This window comes from Pseudopipra pipra, chromosome 11, assembly GCF_036250125.1.
Source record: "Pseudopipra pipra isolate bDixPip1 chromosome 11, bDixPip1.hap1, whole genome shotgun sequence".
Classification (NCBI taxonomy): Eukaryota; Metazoa; Chordata; class Aves; order Passeriformes; family Pipridae; genus Pseudopipra; species Pseudopipra pipra.
Genome location: NC_087559.1, coordinates 11,828,449 through 11,850,649, shown reverse-complemented (window position 1 = coordinate 11,850,649; position 22,201 = coordinate 11,828,449). Strand labels below are relative to the sequence as shown.

The window sequence follows — 22,201 nt, the reverse complement described above, 5'->3', positions numbered from 1 at the left end:
TAGCATGCTTGAAAAATGTTAGAAAATATTATAAATGTTATGAACTCCCTAAAAGATTATTTTCAGCATTTCAGCTTAAAACAACCTCAATCCTGGCCCCAGCTCTAGGAAATACAAATAAATATTGGCGAACTCCGCTCCCAACTTCTTACTTTGTACGACGCCCATCGGCGTAGCAGGGAAGGAAAAGAAAGAACACACATTTGGAACGAATTTAACGTGCATTTCCCTAATCCAAACTGCCTCGGAGCCGGTGCCTGGAATCGCAGTGTAACATTGCCACCCGGCGGGCAGACGCTCCCCGTGCCAGGCTCTGTCCTCCGGGGGGTGTTTGGCAGCCGCAGCCCCCCAGACGAGCCGGCGTTGTTTGAACACCTGCGGGCCGGGGCCGGCGGAGCCGCTCGTCCCTGGCCGCGCTTCAAACCGCGACCTCTTCGGGCAGGCAGCCGGCGAAGGCTGGGCTTTCGTGGCAGAAAGCTGGCAGAGGAGCCGAGGGCCGGCCGAAATACCGAGCGAACCAGAGTGTCAGAGCTGTCACTGCTGTCCCTCCCTGCACGCTTTCGCCGACAGCCCCCCTTCTCCACCCCGCAGCCAGCACGGAGCTGGACAGACTCGCTGCGAGAAGGATTCCAGCCTGCCGTCAGCACCAGCGACACATCGGGAGCACGTTCACTAGTCCAGGGAGCAGGTTCACTAGTCCAGGTTCATTGCAGACCTCACAGCATGTCCCATCACGTCTGTAAACGAGCAGCTCACAGAAACCTGTGAGAGACTCCTCAGAGCTGCGGTAAAACTGAAGGCCACCTAAAGCTTGTTATTCCTTGCTGCAAGGGGGGACAATTAGGGAAAGCAGTTATCAAGCCACTTGGCTTCCTCCTTTACTGAAAGCTGGTTGAGAAATCTGCTTCACAAATCAGTCTGTTTACAGTAGAAGGACAGGGTTATCCCCTGGAGAAATCATGGGAGCACAGCCATATAATGCTTAGAGTAAAGCAACAACCTTTAAAGTTGCAGCCAAAAGTAATTTATTTATTTATTTAAAAATATAAAAAACAACAACAAACAAAATGCTTGAGAAATCAGGAAAAAAAGTCCATTTGTTTGCCATCTCAAAATTATATGGAGACGGGCCCTAGGAGTAAGTGAACTAGAATAAAACATGATTTTTAAGGCTTCCTGAATAACAGCAAAAGGGACAAAAATCAAACACCCAGCAGTTAAATGCTACAGGAAAAGCTTTCGCAGGAAACCTGCAGTGCAGAAGAAAAGGACATGCCAAGAATTTTGCACTTAAAATGCCACCAGCAGAAAGAGGATCTCAGGCTTTGCCCTGGTGTTGGTGTCTCCCCCAGCTCTTGCAGGTAACTCATCACATCCACGGTGACCCCAATTACTTCTGTGATCGTGTGTGAGGACATAATATTCCTACAGCAACCACAGTTATTAATGCAAGTTTCCTGGTGAAAAATAAAACAGCAAGGGAGAAATCAAGCTGCTGTTTAGAATGACAACCAAAATCTTGGCTGAACTTCTTGCATCCAGTACCACTATTTTAAGCAAATTTGCTTTAAAGTACTGGGATATTTCTATTCAGAAGGAAGTCAAAATTTTCCCTTACTCTAAGTTTAGGAACTCAGAGGGCATACTGGGAATATCAGCAGCTTTGCATTGTTTCAATTAACATCCTATTACTACTATCATGCTACAAAATGATTGGCACTGTATCTCCAATGGAAACAGTTTTTGTTAAACTGATACATCATGGCCCCACTCTCCCACTATTTACTTGTGCAGTGCCTTTTGAATTGCAACTCAGAAAAAAAACCCAACAAACTAAGCATTAGCTCCAAAGATGTACTTTATTTCATTATAAAGCAGATTTTTTAGGCATTATTTCTTTTTGTGAACATCCACTGTATGACCAGAAGGTCCTGCTTTGAGGACATAGCTGCCTCATAGTAGACAAAGATTTTACCACTAGACAACAAAAATACAGATGCACAGAACAAGTGCTGCTTAGACACTGAAGAGAGAACAGTCTAAACTGCAACCAGTTCAAATAGATGATATGACCAAAAATACAAGTACAGCTCCAGCCCAGCCAGAGCTTCATGCCCAAAAAGTGGAGTCTTTTATATCAAAACAAAGTTTGCATTGGGCTTCCTGGAAAAACAACAACAACAAAAATACCCAAAGCAGAACCACACCACTCTCCTTCCCTCTCCTTTTAAAGTCACTCTTTAACTGTCCCCATGTCACATCACAGTTGTGCTGTGGTGCACCAGTACTTTATGAAAAACAGAAAAATGATAGAACGTAGTGTGAAGTAATAGTGAATGGCTGATAGTGAGAATTTCATGGATCCTTTATCCCAATACTTTTATTCCTTTTCCATTTGTGATCCTCACCCCAGGAGTTTGACTTTTGTTGATAGGTGCATCTCATTCCACATTTGCAGACTCCTCAGGCATTTGGTACCTGAGCTCAGGGCATTAACAAGGGCTTCTGGATGTCATCTGTGCTCCTTGGGTCCATAACAGTCCCACCACTCCCAGCAGGAACAGTGACTCATATACTGTCAGCCCAACATGCAAAAACGCACAGAAGGCATGTTGATGCAGTGTAGAGAAACATCCCAGCATTACAACTCCTCATTTTGGTTTCCATGTTGTCAAATACAGATTGAGGAAAAGTGTATTTACAAGACTCGTACACAAATATTTGCATTTGGTCCTAGGCACCTGATTAGTACTGACAATCTAAATTTAAATGGAAAATTAAGTATTATTCTGGTCCATTAAAGCCTTTGCTGTAACCTCCCCAATTTGAAGGTGTGATCTTCAAAAAAAGGAGAAGCCCCAATACCTTCTGAGAAAGTATTTTTCTATGTACCACTCAAATCCATGAGATTATAGGATGGAAAAGCCCTCTACATAAGCCCCTTAGTGGGGTTATCTGACAAGGGTCTCATATCTAGATCTATAGAAACAGACAAGTAACATACATTCTTTCCACAGTCCTTTGTGGTAATGAGACTCAAAATTCACTAGATATGAGTAGTCAGATAACATCCCGATTGCTACAAGACCAGAATTCATTATCAAGGAGAGAAACTGTGCTCTAGCAAAGAGCACAAGCAGATTTGCATCTATGCAGCCATAACACCCATTTTTTTCAGCCAGCATCAGAACCAGCAGTACTGCCACTAATGGCAATGAAAACTAAGTAGAAGGCTTTACAAAGCTGCCAGTTTGACCAAGTTTCAAAGCAGCAACTCTTAGGCACAGGCTCTGGCAGAATCGAGATTGACCTGAGTTTTCTGCTTATGGAGGAGAGGTGGTGGGAAAGGACACATTCCTTTCTTATTCAGAAACTTGACAACAGTCTCAAGCCAATATTCAACATCTAACAAGGTCTAGTGTAGTAATTACAAGACATTTGGAATTAGAGATACCATTTAGTAAAAAGAAACAACTGCCTTCCAAATCTGCCATACTGAAAAAATATCCAAACACATTAAACACTGTTTGTGCTTACAACCATAATCATGGAAACTTGAGCATTAGATGGAGAGACTTTTCTCACCATTACTGCAAAGGAGCTGCAAAAACAAGTTAAATGGAAAAAATCCCTTCCAAACATTCATTTAACAAACATTTATTAAAACCTGCAAAGGCTTCTGGTTACTAAATTTGAAAGGGGCTCAAAAAAATCCCAAGAATTGTTGAACTAAATCCAAGTCAGAAAGCTGACTCTCCTAACACATAATTAAAAAACAATTTTCTTAAGAAAAAATTTTTTGCACATTTTCCTCATCAATTTATAAAATGCAAACAGTATGCTAGAAAAGTTTGAACATAAGGGAATGTGCTTTGGAAACATTATTAAAATATGTGTTTCTATAGAACAACCTTATCAAGTTTATGATACTTCTTTTCACCTGACTGGCTACCCTTTTGAGAATGTCCCTCCCCTCTTTCCTGGGTCCATGAGAAGCTAGGTTTAGAAAAGAAGAGCTCCCATACTGCCAACTTCACTCTGTTCCTTTACAAAAATTTCAAAGTATTGATAAATGATAGTGACAGCGAGCAAAATTCCAGTTCCAGACCCAATTGCCCCAAGGAAGTCTGCCAGCACAGAGAGGGCGCCGATACAGAGCCCACCAAACGCAGCAGCTGTGGGGATGTACCTGCAAAACACAAAACAAGAACAGAAAAGGGGCCATTAGAGTTTGTTCAGGATAGTAACAAATACAGAGGGTTAGTCACACATGGGATTTACGGAAAGTAACTATATCAGAGGCGGGATTTTTCTAGAAAATCAATCCCACTGAGAACAGAAAGACCACTACAGAGATAATCTAACCAGGTGGTTAAGAAAACAAGAGCATAACCACATGAATGGAAAAAATGTCAAGGGTAAAATACTCTCTTCTCTTATGGGTCTACAGTCCAAGGTAAGGAACATGCAACAATGCCAGTACACTGGGTGAGGAAATGAAAAGCTCAACCTGACTGGAGGGGAAAAGAATGTTATGCTAAGGGAGAAGGTATTAATTACCATGCAACTAAGCACAGTGATTAAGCTTGTGGCTACCCTGAAAAAAATTATATAAATGAAAAAATTTAACAACAGGAAAATACAAGCTCCGGAACTTAGGGCTAATTCTAATTGTAAGGTAAGAATAAGCTGTACTGCACAAATCTTCCATTAATGGGACAATATTCTATGCCTCATGCATGTAACATTGAAGCTGAAAGAATATCTGTGTTCTAGGATCTAGAAAATGGAAGTCAAAGCAAAGTTTGCCACGTGTTTGCCCATAACACTTTGCATAAACAGCCAGTGAAATGTGCAGCTCACCTGTTGAGTTCATGTACCATTGAAGTTTCTCTGTGGCCTCGCATTACCATTTGTTGTTCTTTCAATTGCTTGGCAACCTGTATTGAATCAAGGAATGGGGCAAGTAAGTTTAGTGCCATTTGTCAGGGTCAGGGAATGCAGTACTATGAGGAAACAGAACCAAGACACTGCAGTAAATGGTGGTGGGCTTGGGCTTTTTTTTGTATTGTTTTGGGGGTTGGATTATTTTTTACATTATTCATCTGAGCTTAAAATATCCACTATTTTAACTTCAGACTGATTGTAGTCACAGGTACTTTTCTACCTGTTAAATTACACAAAGCTTTTTCGATAATTCCAGTGCTATTGAGAAGAGGAAAATTTGGACATTGGTAGGCTCTCATACATATAATTCAATTCGTGTTTTGCCACTTACTCTTCTCCTGAATAGGGTCTAGTAGATGTTAGTGAAACCATTCTATGAAGTGCCTACTCAGTTTCAGCTTCCACATTCAGTGGAGCTATTTGTGGGGCCATACTAGGAACCAGACTTTAGAAACCTTTCTTGAAACATTATTCTTAAATTGGATTTCTGCAATTATACAGGGTTACAGTGGAACCCTGCAAACATTTTACTGATAACTGCAGGTAACAAAATCTAGCAGGGGAATTTCTGAAGGTGCTTGTCACTGATTCCATGTACTGAAAAAACACACTTTCAGATGAAGAAGCTGGCAGTTTTCCACTATATAGTGGAAAACCTTGTTTACATGAACTTAAAATAATTTTACTTAGTATCAGGGAAGTATATTAAAGTGTTAAAAAATGTACATTGGCTTATTCTGAAATAAAAACCTGACTATACATGGCTGCAAGTGCATCCCTGCATGCCTTGACAAGCAGCAAGATGCAAGTCCAAAACAAGAGTGCTCATGCTGTTACAGTAACTGTGCAACTATTACATATTTGTTAAAGAATGGATTAAACCATTCCATATGGCTGCTAAACTTGATTTCCTACACAAAACCACACAATACAAACACACCACGATGACAGCTATTTTCCGTCTTGTTTTCCAATTCTAATTTCAGAGTGATATAGTTCCTGAATACTAAATATCCTGTAGCAAATGGAAATTGGGAGAAGCTAGGCTCAGGCACATTAATGCACTGCACTATATTCTCCATTATCAGCACTCTCAAGATAAAAATAAAAACCTGTAGTTAATAATCTTCCCACAAAAGAAGCTCAGAATTCTCTATCCCATTGGCTATTTGAGCTTTACCTGCAAGTTCTTAAGTGGCAACTGCCTTCTACATGGTGCACCTGCCACGTGGCACTGAAGGAATTCTACCTCTCCTGTTACCTTGCCTGCTCTCACACTGATCAGATGTTTCTAAGTTCTAAATTCCCTAATGCCAGTGAAAGCAACTATTTGAGTTTTGATGTTGTTTTTGAAAAAGCAGTAAAGAAACCATCCTCCCCACTTACAAGAAAGACACAGTCCCTGTTTACAACAACAATATTATCAGCAGAACAGCTATTTCAGCAGAAAGTCTTATTCTTGCAACAGTCCACCTGTTTTCATCAGGTAAGCTGACATAATTTGCCATTTTAAACTTACATCTTTGGCAGAGGAGCCAGAGACTTCAATCCACGTCTTAGAGAAGAAAGCACAGGAGCCCAACATAAATACAATATAAACAACTGCATGTACAGGGTCTTCCAACACTGAAGAAAAGGACTCTGGAGGTGACAGATAGTAACAGAGTCCACCAACTGGATAAGCACGAGCAGGGCCTCCAGACGATGTGTCCTGGAAGAAGGAAGAAAGCAGTCACCAACCTTCTCACTATTTCTTAGACATTAAGCTAAGCCTGGGTTTGTATCACCTTTGTGCCACTGTGTATCATTAGTACTGCAGCAGCACACAAAGACTCAACTATCACAAGTAGTTTGTCTAAGCAGAAATGCAATAATGAACAGAAAAAATACTTCTGACAGCAAAGAACAGCCCAAGGAAAAAGGTAAATGAAAACCTAACTTCTACATTCGTCACAGCAGGTCTCATACACTACCATTAATTTAAACAAATTACTAATTTAGGAGTTTAGTGTGCATGACCACCTGCAGAAGTGTGTCCTAATATTCAGAGAACATCTTTTCAACCACACATTTTAATGGTGCTTTATAAAGCTGTATGCAAGATTAGAAGGGATACTCACAGACCAAGTGCCCAGCAGGCTGACCAGTAAGTTGCCACTGAAGCGGGCAGAGAGCATCTGGGAGATGACATACAAGTTTGACACCAGGGCAGACTGAAGAATGATGGGAATGTTGGAAGTGTAGAACAACTTGATAGGGTAGGTGTTGTACTGGCCACGGTAGCGAGCAGATTTGATAGGAAGATCCACTCTGAAGCCCTGAAAAGTTTTCAAAAGAAAATCCCCTATTACATCTGGGCATGAACCCATATCAAAGGCCATAAACTGCAAGTGCAAGGTCTTGACAGCAACAGAAAAAAGCTGCAATCATTTTGTGCAAGTAGACATACTCCTTCCAGAGGGCTTCCAGGGGAACTCTTCTGCAAAGGGCCTGCAATCCTGCAGGATTGTCTAAACATACACACATAAGAAGGGATGAAAGATGAAACTTTAGATTTCTTCTGATGTCTACAAGAAGACTGAACAAAAACATCCAGGAAAAGAAACACTAAAACTTCCAATATTCTTCAACAGATATATTTGCTGCAACAAATAGTAAGAGACACACAGGCCTAGAGACTTTAAAGTATTCTCCAGTAAAAAGCAACAGCAGCTGGGTTAGACAATATCACATGTGCATTTTCATCCGGGTTTTTCTTTGTTTTTTGGTTTCTTTTTTCAGAGACCAAAGTAGGTCTCAAGTCTTTTGTGTGGCTACAGCAAGTGTGGGAACTGACTAAGAAAAGGCAGAGCATAATGAACAACCAGATGTTGCAGGTAAAAAAATTAGTCTTGTGAAAATATAGAAGTGAAATGCAGAAGGAAGTGGACCTACTTCCATACAGTTTTACAACCCTCGTCACTCCAACTGACCTGGAAATAAATTACAATGGCAAAGACGAAGATGGTGGCAATCAGATTCATGAGGTTGGGGAGATTCTGACGGTAAAAGGCCTCACGAAGAGCTCTGACTTTGTCTGTACGAGTAGCCAGAAGATGAAACAGAGCAATGATGGCTCCCTCAAATTCCATGCCTTCGAAAAGAAAAGGAAAAACAAATTAGAGGTGAGCTGTGATTATCTCCAAATTTCAGTGCTTTGCTCCATTAGGGATACTTTGGTACTACAGGATTCAGAATGGGATTTCTCCAATTCCAGTTCAGTAAATATCTTGTGTGATACCATAAATTGAGAAGGAAATGTCTTTGTGTTTGCACTTTGCACAGCAGCACTTGCTGCCTTAGCAAGATCCACTACATGTCAACTGCACAGCTCAGATGCCAGTAACAGCATTTGCCATTCTGCTAACACAGTGGAAAAAAAAAAAAGATATTGCCTTTTTGTACAAAATTTTTGTAAAGAACATGGTCTACACCACATTACCTCGCCCTGTGTTCACAGTGGTGGGGCTGAATGCTTTCCACACAATAGTCTCACAGATATTGGTAGCAATAAAGAGAGAGATGCCAGAACCAAGACCATATCCTTTCTGGAGGAGCTCATCCAAGAGCAGAACTATCAATCCAGCAACAAAAAGCTGCAGTAGAAAAAGGAACACAGCATTAGTTTCATACCTTTCTCATTTTGTTAAAAAAATGACACATATTAAAAGACAAGAAAAGACCATACGAAGAAGAAGATACACTTGGATCCTTTTTTTTTCCTCTGCATGTGGGGCAAGCTGTCCATAAGGTTGATTTTTTGGCCCTTTCAGGGAAAGAGTAAGTAGAGAAGACTAGAAATTACCTGGATTGTGATAAGGAGGCAGATACCAGCACCCATCTCCGATGGGTCTCCGTACATTCCAGTCATTACATAGACAATAGACTGTCCGATGGTAATGATCATTCCAAACACTGCAGAATAAAAAGAAAAAAGTATGTATTTGTTCTGGAGTTTATGACACAGGGCAATCAGTGTCCCACTAGAGGGAGAGTGAGCAAGTGTCTCGTGTGATACTTAGTTGCCAGCCAGAGTTAAACCACAACAGTTGGGAAGGGATGCAGAAGTCACAAGATATTTAAAATCAAGGACAAGTTAAGTTTGTGATCTGAAATCTGGCACGGAAAATAGAAATACACAAAAAAACTCCAGAAACAAATATACTGAGAAGCAAGTGGGTTTGGTTACCAAAGACTGCTTTAGATACTGAAAACTCTGAGGGTGTTAAGATACTCCCTTAGCAATTTATGATTCTATTTTCCAGTAAATAGATCAGTTAGAAGTGTGCTACAGCATTAAACAGCTAAAGAGCACTCATTTTTTTCTAAAAGTCATTATTAACTGAGCACAGAGACCCCTTATTGCTGAGAAAGAACCATGCTTGAAACTGCAAAGTATAAACAGCTACAACAAACATCTTAATCACCATGAACTTTTTTTAGGTTAATGCTGACCATCACAGTTCAAAAGTTGAGTCCCCACAGTCTATATATTGCTTTGCTTATCCAGGGAGATTACAGCAGCAAAGCCAATTGCACAGATACTTTTCCTTTTCACACCTTTCTGAATCTTAACAGCCAACAAGCCAGAGAGCAGTCAGTAAAAGATTGATGAAGTACAGACATCTGTAGCAGAACATGAACACAGCACAACAAAAAACCACATTTCTGACTCCACCATTCATCACACATTAAATTTACACTTTCTACTGCTGGGGACAGAAACTCTAAACCACAATATGAGCTGCTACTCACATTTCTGGGCTCCGTTGAAGAGAGCTCTGTCTTTTGGGGTGTCACCAACTTCAATTATCTTAGCACCTGCCAAGAGCTGCATGATGAGCCCAGAAGTAACAATGGGTGAAATGCCCAGTTCCATCAACGTGCCTGCCAGACACAGGAAGAACAATGAAAGAAAATACTGGGGTGTACCATACCCAGGGACTTTTGAAGTTCAAAGTTTTTTTTCCTATGCTTTACATCATGATGGAGAAGATCTAAAACTCCAGCACACATATAATATGATTTGAAACACAAATCACAAACCTTGGAATATTTAGAGAAGATTGCAACAGCAGCAATGCAGGTAACTAGGAACTGTCTCTTCCCTAACCATTTCCCTCAAAAAATGCTCAAGTTTTATGCATATAATAGAGTGCACACAGCCAACCATAAACTCATTTTGTAAGCTGTGCCTTTCCCAATGCCACACCGGTTTATGATTTTACAGAATATAAAAAATTACTTTTCCCTCTCTACTTCACTTTTTTATCTTCATTAAAATAGAGTGCAATGTAAGAACAAGTCCAAAACCATTTTCATTCAAGCTAAAAAAAAAAATGCCCTCCTGAAAGACTGACCATACCTCTATTTGATGCCAAAATCACTCTCATCCAGTAGAAAGGATCTGCCGAGTCTGATGACATGATGCCAAACAAGGGGATCTGCATTTCCAAGCAGAGATTAAATTAGAGACTTCATAGCATGCTTTAAACATTTCAGCTCTTCCTTAAAAACAGGTGAAGGAAACATACCTGGCAGCATACTAGGAAGATGAAGAGTGTGATAGCTGTCCATAGTACCTTTTCCTTAAACTGAATCTAAAGGGAAAAAACCACAAAACCAAAATCCAACACCAGATGATAAAGCTGTCAAGATAACAAGACCTAGTCAATCAAGCAAACTTTCAGAGTAGCACATTTGATTTTCTTGTGAAGGGACAAAGTACAGGACATCCTAAAGAAAATAACTTACAGTTCATCCCTTTTATCCCACAGAAGACCAAGGAAAATTACAAAGCTTTATTGAAAATTTAATCCAAATAAACAAGCTTATGTCAATGGAAGGTAATTCTAGTCCTTCCACAGAAACAAGTCTTACATTTTTATTAGAAAGAGCTTATGATGAGAAAGAAACAATAATACAGAGCAGTTTATCTTAGCAAATAATCTTAGATTAGAATTTATGAAGAAAAGATTTTCAAGTATTGCTGTTTTAACCCACTCTAGTTTACACTCTGTACTGCTTCCAACATCTCACCACACACTGTTGTGGCATAACCAAATCTGCACAACTGCACTTACCAGCAAATATATTTTTGTACAGTCCCATCCACGACACAGGATGCACCAGATAAGCACTTCACTAAAAACAATTGTGCCAAAAACTGCCATTCTCCCAGCAGGGAGGAGAAACCCCAAATCCCACAAATGCAACCTGTAAACATTTTACAATACACAAATACAAACCTACGAAGAAAATTTTATTAACTTACCTTCCGTTCTGGCTTTTGGATTTCAGGTAAGATAACGCAGAAGGGCTTGATCACTTCAAGAAATTTTACTGTATGGAAATTAGTTAAAAGACAAAGTGAACACAGAGATACAAGCAATACTGGGAAAAGCTCAAGCAAAATTCAACTTGGACATGTAAATTACATATTAAAAAGCCCAGTTTTGGGGATCTTCTGTTGACTGGTTGGTTTGTGGTTTGAGTTTTTTGTATTATTAAATTCTTATCTGTTCTAGATAGGCAGAGATTCAGCTAGTACATTTTAAGTACAGTATGAACTGGAAAAAGAACTACAAAAAAAAGTCAAGAGCTTTCCTATTTCACTGTATAGGCTGACAGCACCAAAAAACCCTGGTCATTGCTTTGCATGAGTTTATCAATACCCTTGAAACTTTTACTTCATAGTAGCTTCTCCCTGAGCCTGATATTTGAGAAAAAAGTACCTTGGATATTGTGTATATATATTACTTGTGGGCCACACAGCTTAAAAATTCCTACACACTGTTCACAAGCATCCATTCTAGTTACTTTATAGAACGTCTTGTGCCATGATTGTCTCCCATCCAAAAGGACACATCCTTAGATCAGAAAAGTCTGTCTTAGAATAAGTCTATAAATGAAGAAGGTACTTGCAAAGTCACAATTCTCCCAGGAGCAGAGAGATCTGATTTTAAACAGAGTTAATGGTAGCCTGGTTAAGACACATCTAAGACTGCACTCATATTTTGGACTGATTTGAACTAAAAAGACACGACAGCACAGAAGAACCGAAACTACTGGTGGCTTCCACTTCTTCATGGCAGGCTGCAACTTCGGTGGCAACTTGGTAACACTTTAAGACCAGCCCACAAAAGATGTACACTTATTTTCAAGCGATTACGACTGAAAGATTACACTGGATCGTGGTTTTCAACTTAAAGCAAACCAAGATTCTGCCCTACATCTACAACAATATTCCAGTCGGCTACGACGCTTTTCAAGCAGCTTTTCGTCGAGGTGAGGGACTCTGCAGACTCCCACTGACTCGGATCACTCCGGGCTGCAGACACAGTTTATCGTTTACTCTGGCAATGCCCCTGGCAGCGCTGTGCCCCCTGCCCGAGGTGACACCCCCACCCGGCACCGCACCCGGCACCTCAGCCTGGCACGGCACACAACGCGAGCTCCTTCCCCGGGATCAGCTGCCATCCCCGGGAGGGGAGACGCAACAACCCAGTGGGAGCCGCCAAACCAGAGGGGTCCCGCCACCTCTCAGCGCGTGTGTGGGGGGGCCGCGGGGGAACGGGCCGGCGCGGTGCCCGTGAGGGGGGCGCGCCGCGGGCGAGCTCCGTGTGCGAGGGGACCAACCCATGTCCCGCACGCCCCTTGTCGCCCCCGCCCGGCCCCCGGAGCCCCCCGTGCCCCCGGTACTCACTGCCCATGGCGGCCCCGGCGAGCAGCGAGCGGCGGCCGCGGAGGGACACGTCAGGCTCCGAGCGCACCCGCCCCCTTCCGCTTCCTGCCACGCGCCGCGTCCGCCGCCGCCGCGCACGCGCGCACGCGGCACCGCCCACCCCGTCGCGGTGCGCCTACAACTCCCATCATGCACTGCGGCCACAGCGAATGACACCCCCGCGGGGTGGGCTCTAGGTTGTCGCGCGGCTTGCTGGGAGTTGTAGTCCAGCCCCACCCAACCGCCATCATGGCGCGGTGAGAGACCGTGGCTCCTGGGCGTCCTTGGGAACGTGGGTTGTGTGGAGGGACACAACCAGAATTCGTCGGCTGCTTTAAGAGATTTCAACTGATGTATGGATAAACAAGTGAATAAATAAATAAACACTTAACATTTGTTTTCTGGTTTTGTATTTTCACAGCAGAACATTTCAGGTCTTTCTCTCCCGTAAGAACCTCCTTGCGCGCCCCACCCTCTCCCCCAACACCGGTGACCTCCTGGTGTCACATATCAGATGGCAGAAAGGCTGATGTGCCTTCACCTAAATGGCTCATCTGCTTTTAGCCGTTTTAGAAGTCAGGTATGTAGATAGTTGTCTGGACTCTCTGTGGTCAATGGAGGCACAAGTGGACACCTCTGGAGAAATACTCTACCTATCTTACATGTCTGTTTTCAGATTAGATGAACCATCCTCCAGAGATGTTCATCTCTACTGATTATAGAGGTAACTGAGGTAACAACTTCAGACTAGATACCTGTTTAGGCATCTGATGATGGACACCTCCTGGTGTCACACGGTCCCTGCGTGCCTGAGGCTGCATTTAATGCACCCAGATCCCACTGGTCCTCAATAAAATATGAAACACTGGCGCAAATGTGAAGCACTGGGCTCTGTGTCAATGAAGTCACGGTACATCAAGATGTCACTGTGTCACCTGGCAGTGCCAACAGGGGAAACACGCTCACAATGGCTGATTGTTTGAGGTGGTTCTTTCCGAGATCCACACCATGTCCTGTGTGCTTTCCAGGCCTTTACAGGGGGAGTTATCAGCGGTCTGAAAGGAAAAGGTAAACAGAAGTCAGAGGAAAGATTAAAGCAAATAGAGGTGTTAATACAAAGCAATTAAAGGCAGTGTATACACTCTATAAAATGCATAATGGCTTCCACAAATCTCCCTGATATTTTCTAGGTGCTTAGGTATGCTTTGTTTGATTATTTGATCCCCAGTTTTCTGAGATTAATTTAAAAGACTAGCCTAATTCTCATTTCATGGTTTTTTTTTCTTTTATTTTTTTAATTGGTGGAGAGTATATTTGCCCTTCTCCAGGCTTCTGAAACCATGCATCTGATCTATGAGTTATTGAAGACATCTGCCAATAGGTCGGAGAATATTTTAGTTTTTATCCATAGTTGCTCATTTCAAAACATCCAGTTTATTGAAACTGGTTTTAACCCCCACATTTCTAATTAGAGATAAAGGAGCTGCTTTCCGACTGACATGATGTCTTGCAGAGTTGGTTTGATAAGATTATTTTGACCTACTAATGTCAGCACTGTGCTGGTTTACCAGAGCTGATAAAGAAGGGAGAACCAGGAGTGGTTTTGTGGAAGTCTGGACAAGGAAGCACAGCAGTGATTAGGGGATCAGTGGTAGAAGCATGCAATGAGATGCCAGAATTTGCACAGTCACACATGCTTTTTCAATACTAACCTTTGTCTGTGCCACAAGAATAGGGAAAAATATTTAATAGAGTGTTATTCTTTGCACGGCCCACCATCAGTGTTCTTGTGTTCCTGGGTTTTTTAAAATTAATTTAGACAATAAAACAATTTTGTTTTCTACTGTAAAAAAATAAACCTTATCATTACATAGACTACTTAGACATGGAGGATGAAGACTCATTAGATTTTGCTGACATTTCTATTTTGTCCATCCTGGATCTGAACAACTTCACATTTTGGGTGAAGTGGGTACAGTCTTACAGGTGAAACTTGCCACTGAAGTTCAATTCTAGGTGGCAAAACATGGTTGATGAAAGCAAGCTTTCTTCAGACCTTACAGCAAAAAAAGAAACTGTTTTGCCAACTGCAGTAGAAAACTACATAGAGAAGAGACAAGTTCAGCTCCTTTAAATAATCAGGTATCACTCTGCAGAACTGAAGAGCAAAAGAAACTGAAGATACAGTTCTTGGGGCATTATTACAGTAAAGCCATGTGAGACACCGAGTCAAATTTTGGCCTGATATGACTTGTGATTTTGACAGTTTATCTTAGAGTACTATTTTGGCAGCCAACTGCAGCCTGTGTGACAAAAATGGAATTTTATACACTAGGGCTGATTTTTATACTGTTTTGGAAAGACCTACTACTGCAAGAGGACTCCATGTAGAGTGGTGCCAGCTGGTACAACTGGAATGATGATGATGAGGAGGAGGAGGATAGCATGTAATTTATAAACTGCTCTTTAGAGAACACAAACATCTGAGAAGCAGACGTAGATTTTAAACAGCCTGTTCTTTTCATGTTTTGCTATTCTTCTTTGAACCAAATCAGTCCCTCTTATATAACCAAGCTAATCCTGCTTCAGAAATAATGTAATTTAGGACCATTAAAAACATTAGTATTCATTTACTGGCACTGAAGTTTATTAGCCAGTGTGTTCCACTGTTTCACACAGTGCAAATCTTCAGCATTTACTGCAAAATTATATGTCTCAATATACCTCTATTGCATTAGTGCAAAACTGATGTTTAATTACTGCTTTAAAAATCAAGTTTTGCTTCATGGCAACTGACTACAGATGCTGGACCCAATTGTGCTGAATTTGCACCCTGATGCAAACAGTGAAGACTACATGATTGCTTCAATAGCCAGAGGTAAAAAGCAAAAAATAGAGGCAGAGAGAAGAAATGGGGAGAGAAGCACAGATATATTTTCACTCCCTCTAAATAGTTCCTTTTTATTCTAGTGTCATTGCTTGCAGAAATCAGTTACACTCTCTCTTTGAAGAGATCACATTTTTCTCATCTATGACATGCTCACACCTTGTTCCCACACCAGTACATTTTACCAGGGTGTCAACGTTTGGCTGTTGCACTGAGTCGAGGCCTGTCCTTACCAAGGAGGATGAAGGAGCTGCTGTTACCCAGGTCTCATAGCCCCTGTGGGGTGGGATCGCCAGAGGGCATTACAAAGCTGTTTGTGTGTACACATGTGTGTAAATACATACATGCAGACAGATGTTCACTTTGCAAAACGTGGCTAGTTAATACCTGTAGCATCAGTCTGCAAGAGGGGTCCTGCAATGTGTGCTTGGTCTGTTTAACATCAGTGTTCATATGCAGTCTGATTTTTGATGTACAGGTTCTGCCAGTAGTAGTCTCTCTAACCACAAGGTGGAAGAACTGCTTTACTTATGATGTCTCCCTCAGCTTGTATGAGATGTACACAGCAGTGCAGGCAAGTTTTGTTAGTCGTTATTTAATTGTTACAGTGCATCAATGCCCAAGGGCCACGTTCAGGACCAGAAGTCCTCGTGTTAAGTGCAAGGTAACACAGTCCATAGTCCTGCACGGAGCTCCTGTAAATAGATCTCAGGGCCCCACAGAGTGCTCGGGTCTGCGATGCTCCAGAAGATCACTGTGACCTCTTTCTCTGCACAGCACAGCTATACTGTGAGAGATCCCTTCGCTTCAGTGAGTTCCCTGAAGAGACCAGCACGTGGGGAGCTCCATGTGATCATGCTCAAATGTAGCAGCTGCATCTCCAATGCTCTGACAGAGCATTCCAGGGAACAACCACAACTGTGACATGCTTTACCTCCCCTTTGCCTGCCACCCCCATGCTGTCTCTCAGGCTGCTTGACAGGTGCTTGTCAGATGTCCTTACTGATTTATTCATGCAGGTCGATGGGCTCTAGAGGTGGTAGCATGAGTGAAACAAGGTCATAAGTCTGAATGACAGCTGAGCACAGACACATAAGGATGACCTTCAGGAAACCCTGAGTAGACAACATCCCTAAAACAAATTGTTTACAATGCTACTAACCTAAAAGAAACTTAACTGCTAGCTCCTTTAAGCCAACAGCCCAACTCCACTGATTTCATCACAGCTAGAGTTTCCCTTGTAGTCTGTAATCAGGAGACAATCTCCCAGTTTGCCTGAGAAATCTGAGGCAGTGTGCCAGTCACAAGTGGTGTGTTCCCCAGGGCTCAGTATTGGAGCTAGTTATGTTTAATTTCTTCATCAAAGATTTGGACAAGGGGATCAAGGGCAGCCTCAGTAAGTTTGGTGGGAGTGTTGATCTGCTGGAGAAGACTCTGTAGAGGGGTCTGGGCAGGCTGGACCGATGGGCAGAGGCCAATTGTATGAGGTTCAACAAGGTGAAGTGCCAGGTCCTGCATTTGGCTGTTTCATAGCTGTGGCTATTTGCAAAAAAATTTCCAATTTCGGTATCTAAAGTGAGATACCCAAACCACTGATTAAGCAGAGTATATCAAAAGAAGTATGGTTAACTTCCCTGCCAGCCATAAGTCTAATATTGCAGTGCACGAAAGCATTTCCAACGTCATTATCAGGACATGAGAGGTTAACTGAATGTCTTTCTACTGCTTTGCATGAAATGTTTTGAATCCTGAACTCCTGTTATGACTCACACCCCCATTTCTCAAATTTGTTCACCCGGGTGCTCCTAGAACATCACTTTATTCCGTGCATTTATGACAATACTTAATAAGGTATCTAAAATACTGTATAACACTGTACCTTTAATGAGCTGTGCTCCCAGCTGGCAGTATTACAGCACTGCTTTCTCAATAACTAGGATCCTGATTTCTGGCTCTGATAAAACAGGCATTCTATATAACACACGCTTTGTGTAACACAAAGAGTTGGTGGCTAAACCCTGCTCCTGTCAAAGAACAACAACAAAACTCCAACAGGACCAGCATTTCATCCCGCATCTTCAGGTGAAGCCTCAATATTTCAAGTAGAAACAAATCGTAACATGTAGTTTTGCAATGAGAGCAGCACTATTGATTCAGAAAAAGCTCAGTAATAAAGCTACCTTCTGTTTGCTAAATTATGCCACAAGGAGAGATTATACAAATTATGGTAAAATTATGCAGATCAGCAAACAAGGTCAGGCAGATACTTGCCATTGTCAGGAAATACGGCTGAAATATATGCAAGAAGTGTGAAGAGGTTTTACATCCTTCCCTGAGGGGATGCAGTGTTGGCTAATGCTGGCCCCAGCATCAATGCAGACCAGATTGATAAAGGCTGGTTCTCAGCTGACAGCCTACAAATTGTACCTGGTCATGGTGAACCAACAGGTGAGTATTTCAGCAAGACTGGAAGGCCCACAGCTAATACAAGGTTAAAGTCTTTCTACCGTCTAAATGCTTCCCACATGTTCTTTTCCTGCTTTTTTTTTTAAGGTTTCTGAAGTCTTCAACATGGTTTTTATGTAAGAAAAAACAACCCATAAGTTGGTTAATTTTCATGCCCTGCTTGTTTTACTGTGACTTATCTAACTGGATTCTGTAAAAAAATTATAATAGAGCTAACTAACCCAAACGTGTTATATTTCTAGGGGATTAAGAACCAGCTTTCACTTATATGATCTGTTCTTTAATCCTCAAACTACTAACTTGGAACCATTGTTTAGAGACAAAAATACCCAAAGCAAAACCAACAAACAACAGGGTTTGGAACATTAAGAAAAAGAGTGCTTGCCTTGGAAATACTGATGCCAATTTCCCTTAAGGGCCTATAGACTAGTAACCAGATACATACAGCTCTGATAATGGACTCATTTACATAAAAACCACTGCCAGCTTCCTTGGAACAGTCACCCTGTGGAAATCGGCCAGGACTAGAATCATCCCTATTAACCTGAGAGCCTTTACGCCTTTACAGAGACAGGTTCTGGCACAGAGCATTAATTTCACCTAGAACTTTATGAGTCATTAGCAAAAATACCTTTCATACTAAAAACACATTGGACCTATATTTGTGAATGGAAAAATACCAATAAGAGGAGGCTCTCTGGTTTACAAGTCAGCAAATCTTAAATGACACTGGATCCCTTTAGTCCACTTGGAAAGTTCTGACAGCGGCCAAAAAAATAACGGTGTGAACACTGGATTTCTGCATCAGCTGTTGTTTTTCAAATCAGTGTTCAGATATCGAATTTGAATAACCTCGTGCACACAGTGACATGGAGTTACACTCCTCACATGTACATGAAGCAGTTTTGTGGGGGTGCACACAGAGTGGGGCTGAGCTCTGCTTGTAGTTGCATAACTTTTTCGTGCAAATGAAACGTGTAATACATTAACATTTTTGCATGCAGTAATTATCATATGCATACTTGAAAATAAAATGCTGCACATGCAAAATTCTGCTTTTGATCCTGGAATAGAACTGATTTCTGTTTAATTTATGGATATTTGCAGCTTGCTGAATAATTCTGTGAGTCTTTCAATTTTGATCTCTTGACAACATCAGCTTTTAAATATAAACTGTTTGTAAACTACCTTTTGAGCTACTTTCTCTCTTTTTTTTTTTTCCTTAATTCTGAGCAGCAGCAGCAGTAGCAGCAGAAATTCATCAAGTAAATTATCTTGTAACCTTGTAAGCTGTAACCTGGGCTGTTCCGTTTGATATGTAGTGAAAGAGCTTTGATTTGATTTTTATTGTATTTTGTTCAAACTTTATTATAAAACATCTCCCAGGGACACTTGCATGAGAAACACTTTGCAAGTAAAAACAGCATTGCATTTCCAGTCTCCCACTTTTAAAGGTTATTATAACATTTTTATCAGGCTTGCTTATCTCCATAATATACCACTGTATGGAAGACAACTGCAGGAGTTAGGTCATAGAGCTAGATGTCTCTATAGGTTTTTCTAATGGATTTTCTTTTCCCATACAACAAAAGGGGTTTCAGTGTGTCATTAACCCAGTGACCAGTGCTTCTGCAGTTGGACTGTGGGCTGTCCCCAGGCAGCTATATTTCCGATGTTCTCTGACTCCAGTTTTGTCTCCACTGTTTTACCAACATGAAACTTCGTGTAGATTTGTAACAAATGCCTCTCAAAAACCTACTATAATTTAAATAGAGAAGATTACCTTTGTGGGTGACTCTTTTTGAGTGGGTTTTATGTTGATCCCGATAGCTGATTCCTTCTCTAGAATTGATGCACCCATATTTTTCGGTGGAACAACAGTGACTTTCAGCAGCTGGATACTTTCAGGCTTGTATTCAGGCTGAGCATACAAAGTGCTTACTTGACAACTCTTTCCTTCTAAAAATTGCAGTTTAAATCCAAACTAGATATAAATTACAACGTGTCACATCTTTTTATCAACTTTTGATTACTATTTATCTCTCAGTCTCAGAGAAAGCTTTTTAAAATACTAACAGGATGACAGGCTTGGGTTGATCCTGCTCCTATTACAATCATTTGCCAAAAATCCTACTGGGTCATAGCCTCTGAGTGGATCACATCCCTGTGGATCTCCTAATGCACTTTATAAAATGTATCCAGTAAATCCTGTAACAACAGAAATATGGTTAAATACACAGAGCACAGATGGTTCCAAGAAACCCCAAGCTATAGCTTCACTTTGAATTTTTACTTATAAAGATTTACTTTCCTTATAAAAGTAGGCCGTAGAAGTCTTTTTCAATATTTATCTAGCTCAGCTAGGGAAATAAAACAGTAACTACATGCTGATCTGTGCAATATCATAGAAGTGCAAACACATTAAAGTCCTCCTTAAATGCAAGCGAGCAGGCCCCTGGCCAACTGGGAAGAGCAAGAGAACAGCTAACACGGCTGAGTTTTACAGACATGCCAAGTGGCTTAGCAGCCCTTGCTGAATGCTGCTATTACAGCGGCTTGCCTGAAATAAGAAACAAAGAAATCAGATTAAAGACTGAGCTGCTTAGGACAGCAGCATTAGTACAGCAAATTTCCTGGCAAGAGAGCTGTGATTTTGGGCATCAGATGAGTGCTCCATGCTGCAGTGCTGAGCGGGGGTGGATTCTTAACCCATTTTGGAAAATACTGAATGAAAACCTTTAGGAAGGTTTTATCAGCTGTGAATACTGGAAAGAGGGTGAGCTTCCTATCCTGTGGTTTTGTTCATATGCTATTTGGCATCTTTGTGTAAGAGCCTGAGAAGCCATCAAGCAGTAAGCTGTTAATGCACCAGTCGCGACAAGGCTTTGGAGCAATTATCAATCTCTGTGCAGTCTTTGACTGTTTGTCCCCTTAGAGCACTCTGAAGAGCCAGCTTTATAGTGGGCTTACTCCAGAGCTCAGGTGAATGCTGGTGCATCAAGGCACAGTTTGATGAGTGAATTTTCAAGTGGCAGTGCTGGCACAAGCGGCTGCCATTCCACACACCTGTTAGCGAGCACTTGTTCCCTGTGCCTCTCTCTGTGCTGTGCCAGTATAAGCAATTTGTAGCTTCATGACAACATGGACTACAAAATGATCTGGCTGCAAAAGACTTTTTCAAGTCCTGCAGCTGAATTACAGAGTTAGTCTTTTTCATACTCGTTTAGGAGTTCTGACTGCAACATAAGTGAATACCTTAGTTATCTTCAGTTGAGCCTGACAATTAATGAGAGCAGCAAGCATGTAACAGCTTGGGCTTCATGATGGGCTGTCCAAGCCAGCTAAAGATCACACTGAATTGCTACGACAGCTGGCACCTGGACTGTTGAATCTTCACATGCTAATCACTACATCACATCACATCTGGCTTGGGTACATCTATTCAGCTTAAAATCACCTTTCACAACAGCAAGATATAGCTATAGCTTTCTTAAGTGCAAATGTGTCCCAGCTGACAGAAAAGAGGGGCTAGAATATATCAGAAACCTTTGAAGACCACTTTTCTTCTTACTTTTTTATCTTCTTACCTTTACTTATACATTTTGTAATCTACCTGTAGACTGTTTAAGTAGTTAAGTGGGCAACACAGCCTTACAAGGTGTCATCACGGAAGGATGGTCAAGGAATGAGCAAATTAAGAAGCCTTTAGGTTTTACTTAGTTTTACTCAGTTCTGTAACTGAGCAAGTGGATGCCACATTGTTTACACTTCAGCAATATCCTAAAACCCTTTTATGCATATTCTGTAGGTGATTCCTTGGATGCAGCAGTGCCTTTTAGTGGCTAGTTAATGCATCACAGGTTTGTTACAGAACTCCCTGGAGAGCTGAAGCTTTCCTATCAAAGATGTGGTAGATCATCTAAATTCAGGTCTCAGTTACCCAGTAAATCTACTACACTTCTGCAAAGCACCTTCTCTTTCTTTGCTTCATAGCAACTGTGGCTATATAAGTGGAATAATTTATTAAATCAAATCTGCTTTGAGAAAAATACAGTTCATTCATCTTTCTAATTACTACTGTTCAAATTTAGCCTCAATTAGTGACCTCTCAATTCACTGAGATTAGTTCTGCCTGTGTA

General features: G+C 41.4%; 1 protein-coding gene across 1 annotated transcript; it reads right to left on the bottom strand.

Moving 5' to 3' along the window:
- Positions 1–1,840: 1,840 nt before the first annotated feature.
- On the bottom strand, positions 1,841–12,796 carry SEC61A1 (SEC61 translocon subunit alpha 1). The gene is made up of 12 exons (XM_064667521.1): positions 12,692–12,796; positions 11,261–11,328; positions 10,521–10,586; positions 10,352–10,430; positions 9,742–9,873; positions 8,792–8,901; positions 8,429–8,582; positions 7,920–8,080; positions 7,068–7,265; positions 6,467–6,658; positions 4,864–4,940; positions 1,841–4,189 (listed from the first exon to the last, which is right to left on the bottom strand). Exons 1-12 carry the CDS (start codon positions 12,696–12,698, stop codon positions 4,003–4,005), a joined length of 1,431 nt encoding a protein of 476 aa, XP_064523591.1. The 5' UTR covers positions 12,699–12,796; the 3' UTR covers positions 1,841–4,002.
- Positions 12,797–22,201: the final 9,405 nt, after the last annotated feature.

Coding starts and splice junctions, on each gene's coding strand:
- SEC61A1 (XM_064667521.1), bottom strand. Junction 7,266..7,919: donor CCATTGTAATTTATTTCCAG/GTCAGTTGGAGT, acceptor AAAACTTTTCAG/GGCTTCAGAGTGGATCTTCC. Junction 6,659..7,067: donor GCCTGCTGGGCACTTGGTCT/GTGAGTATCCCT, acceptor TCCTTCTTCCAG/GACACATCGTCTGGAGGCCC.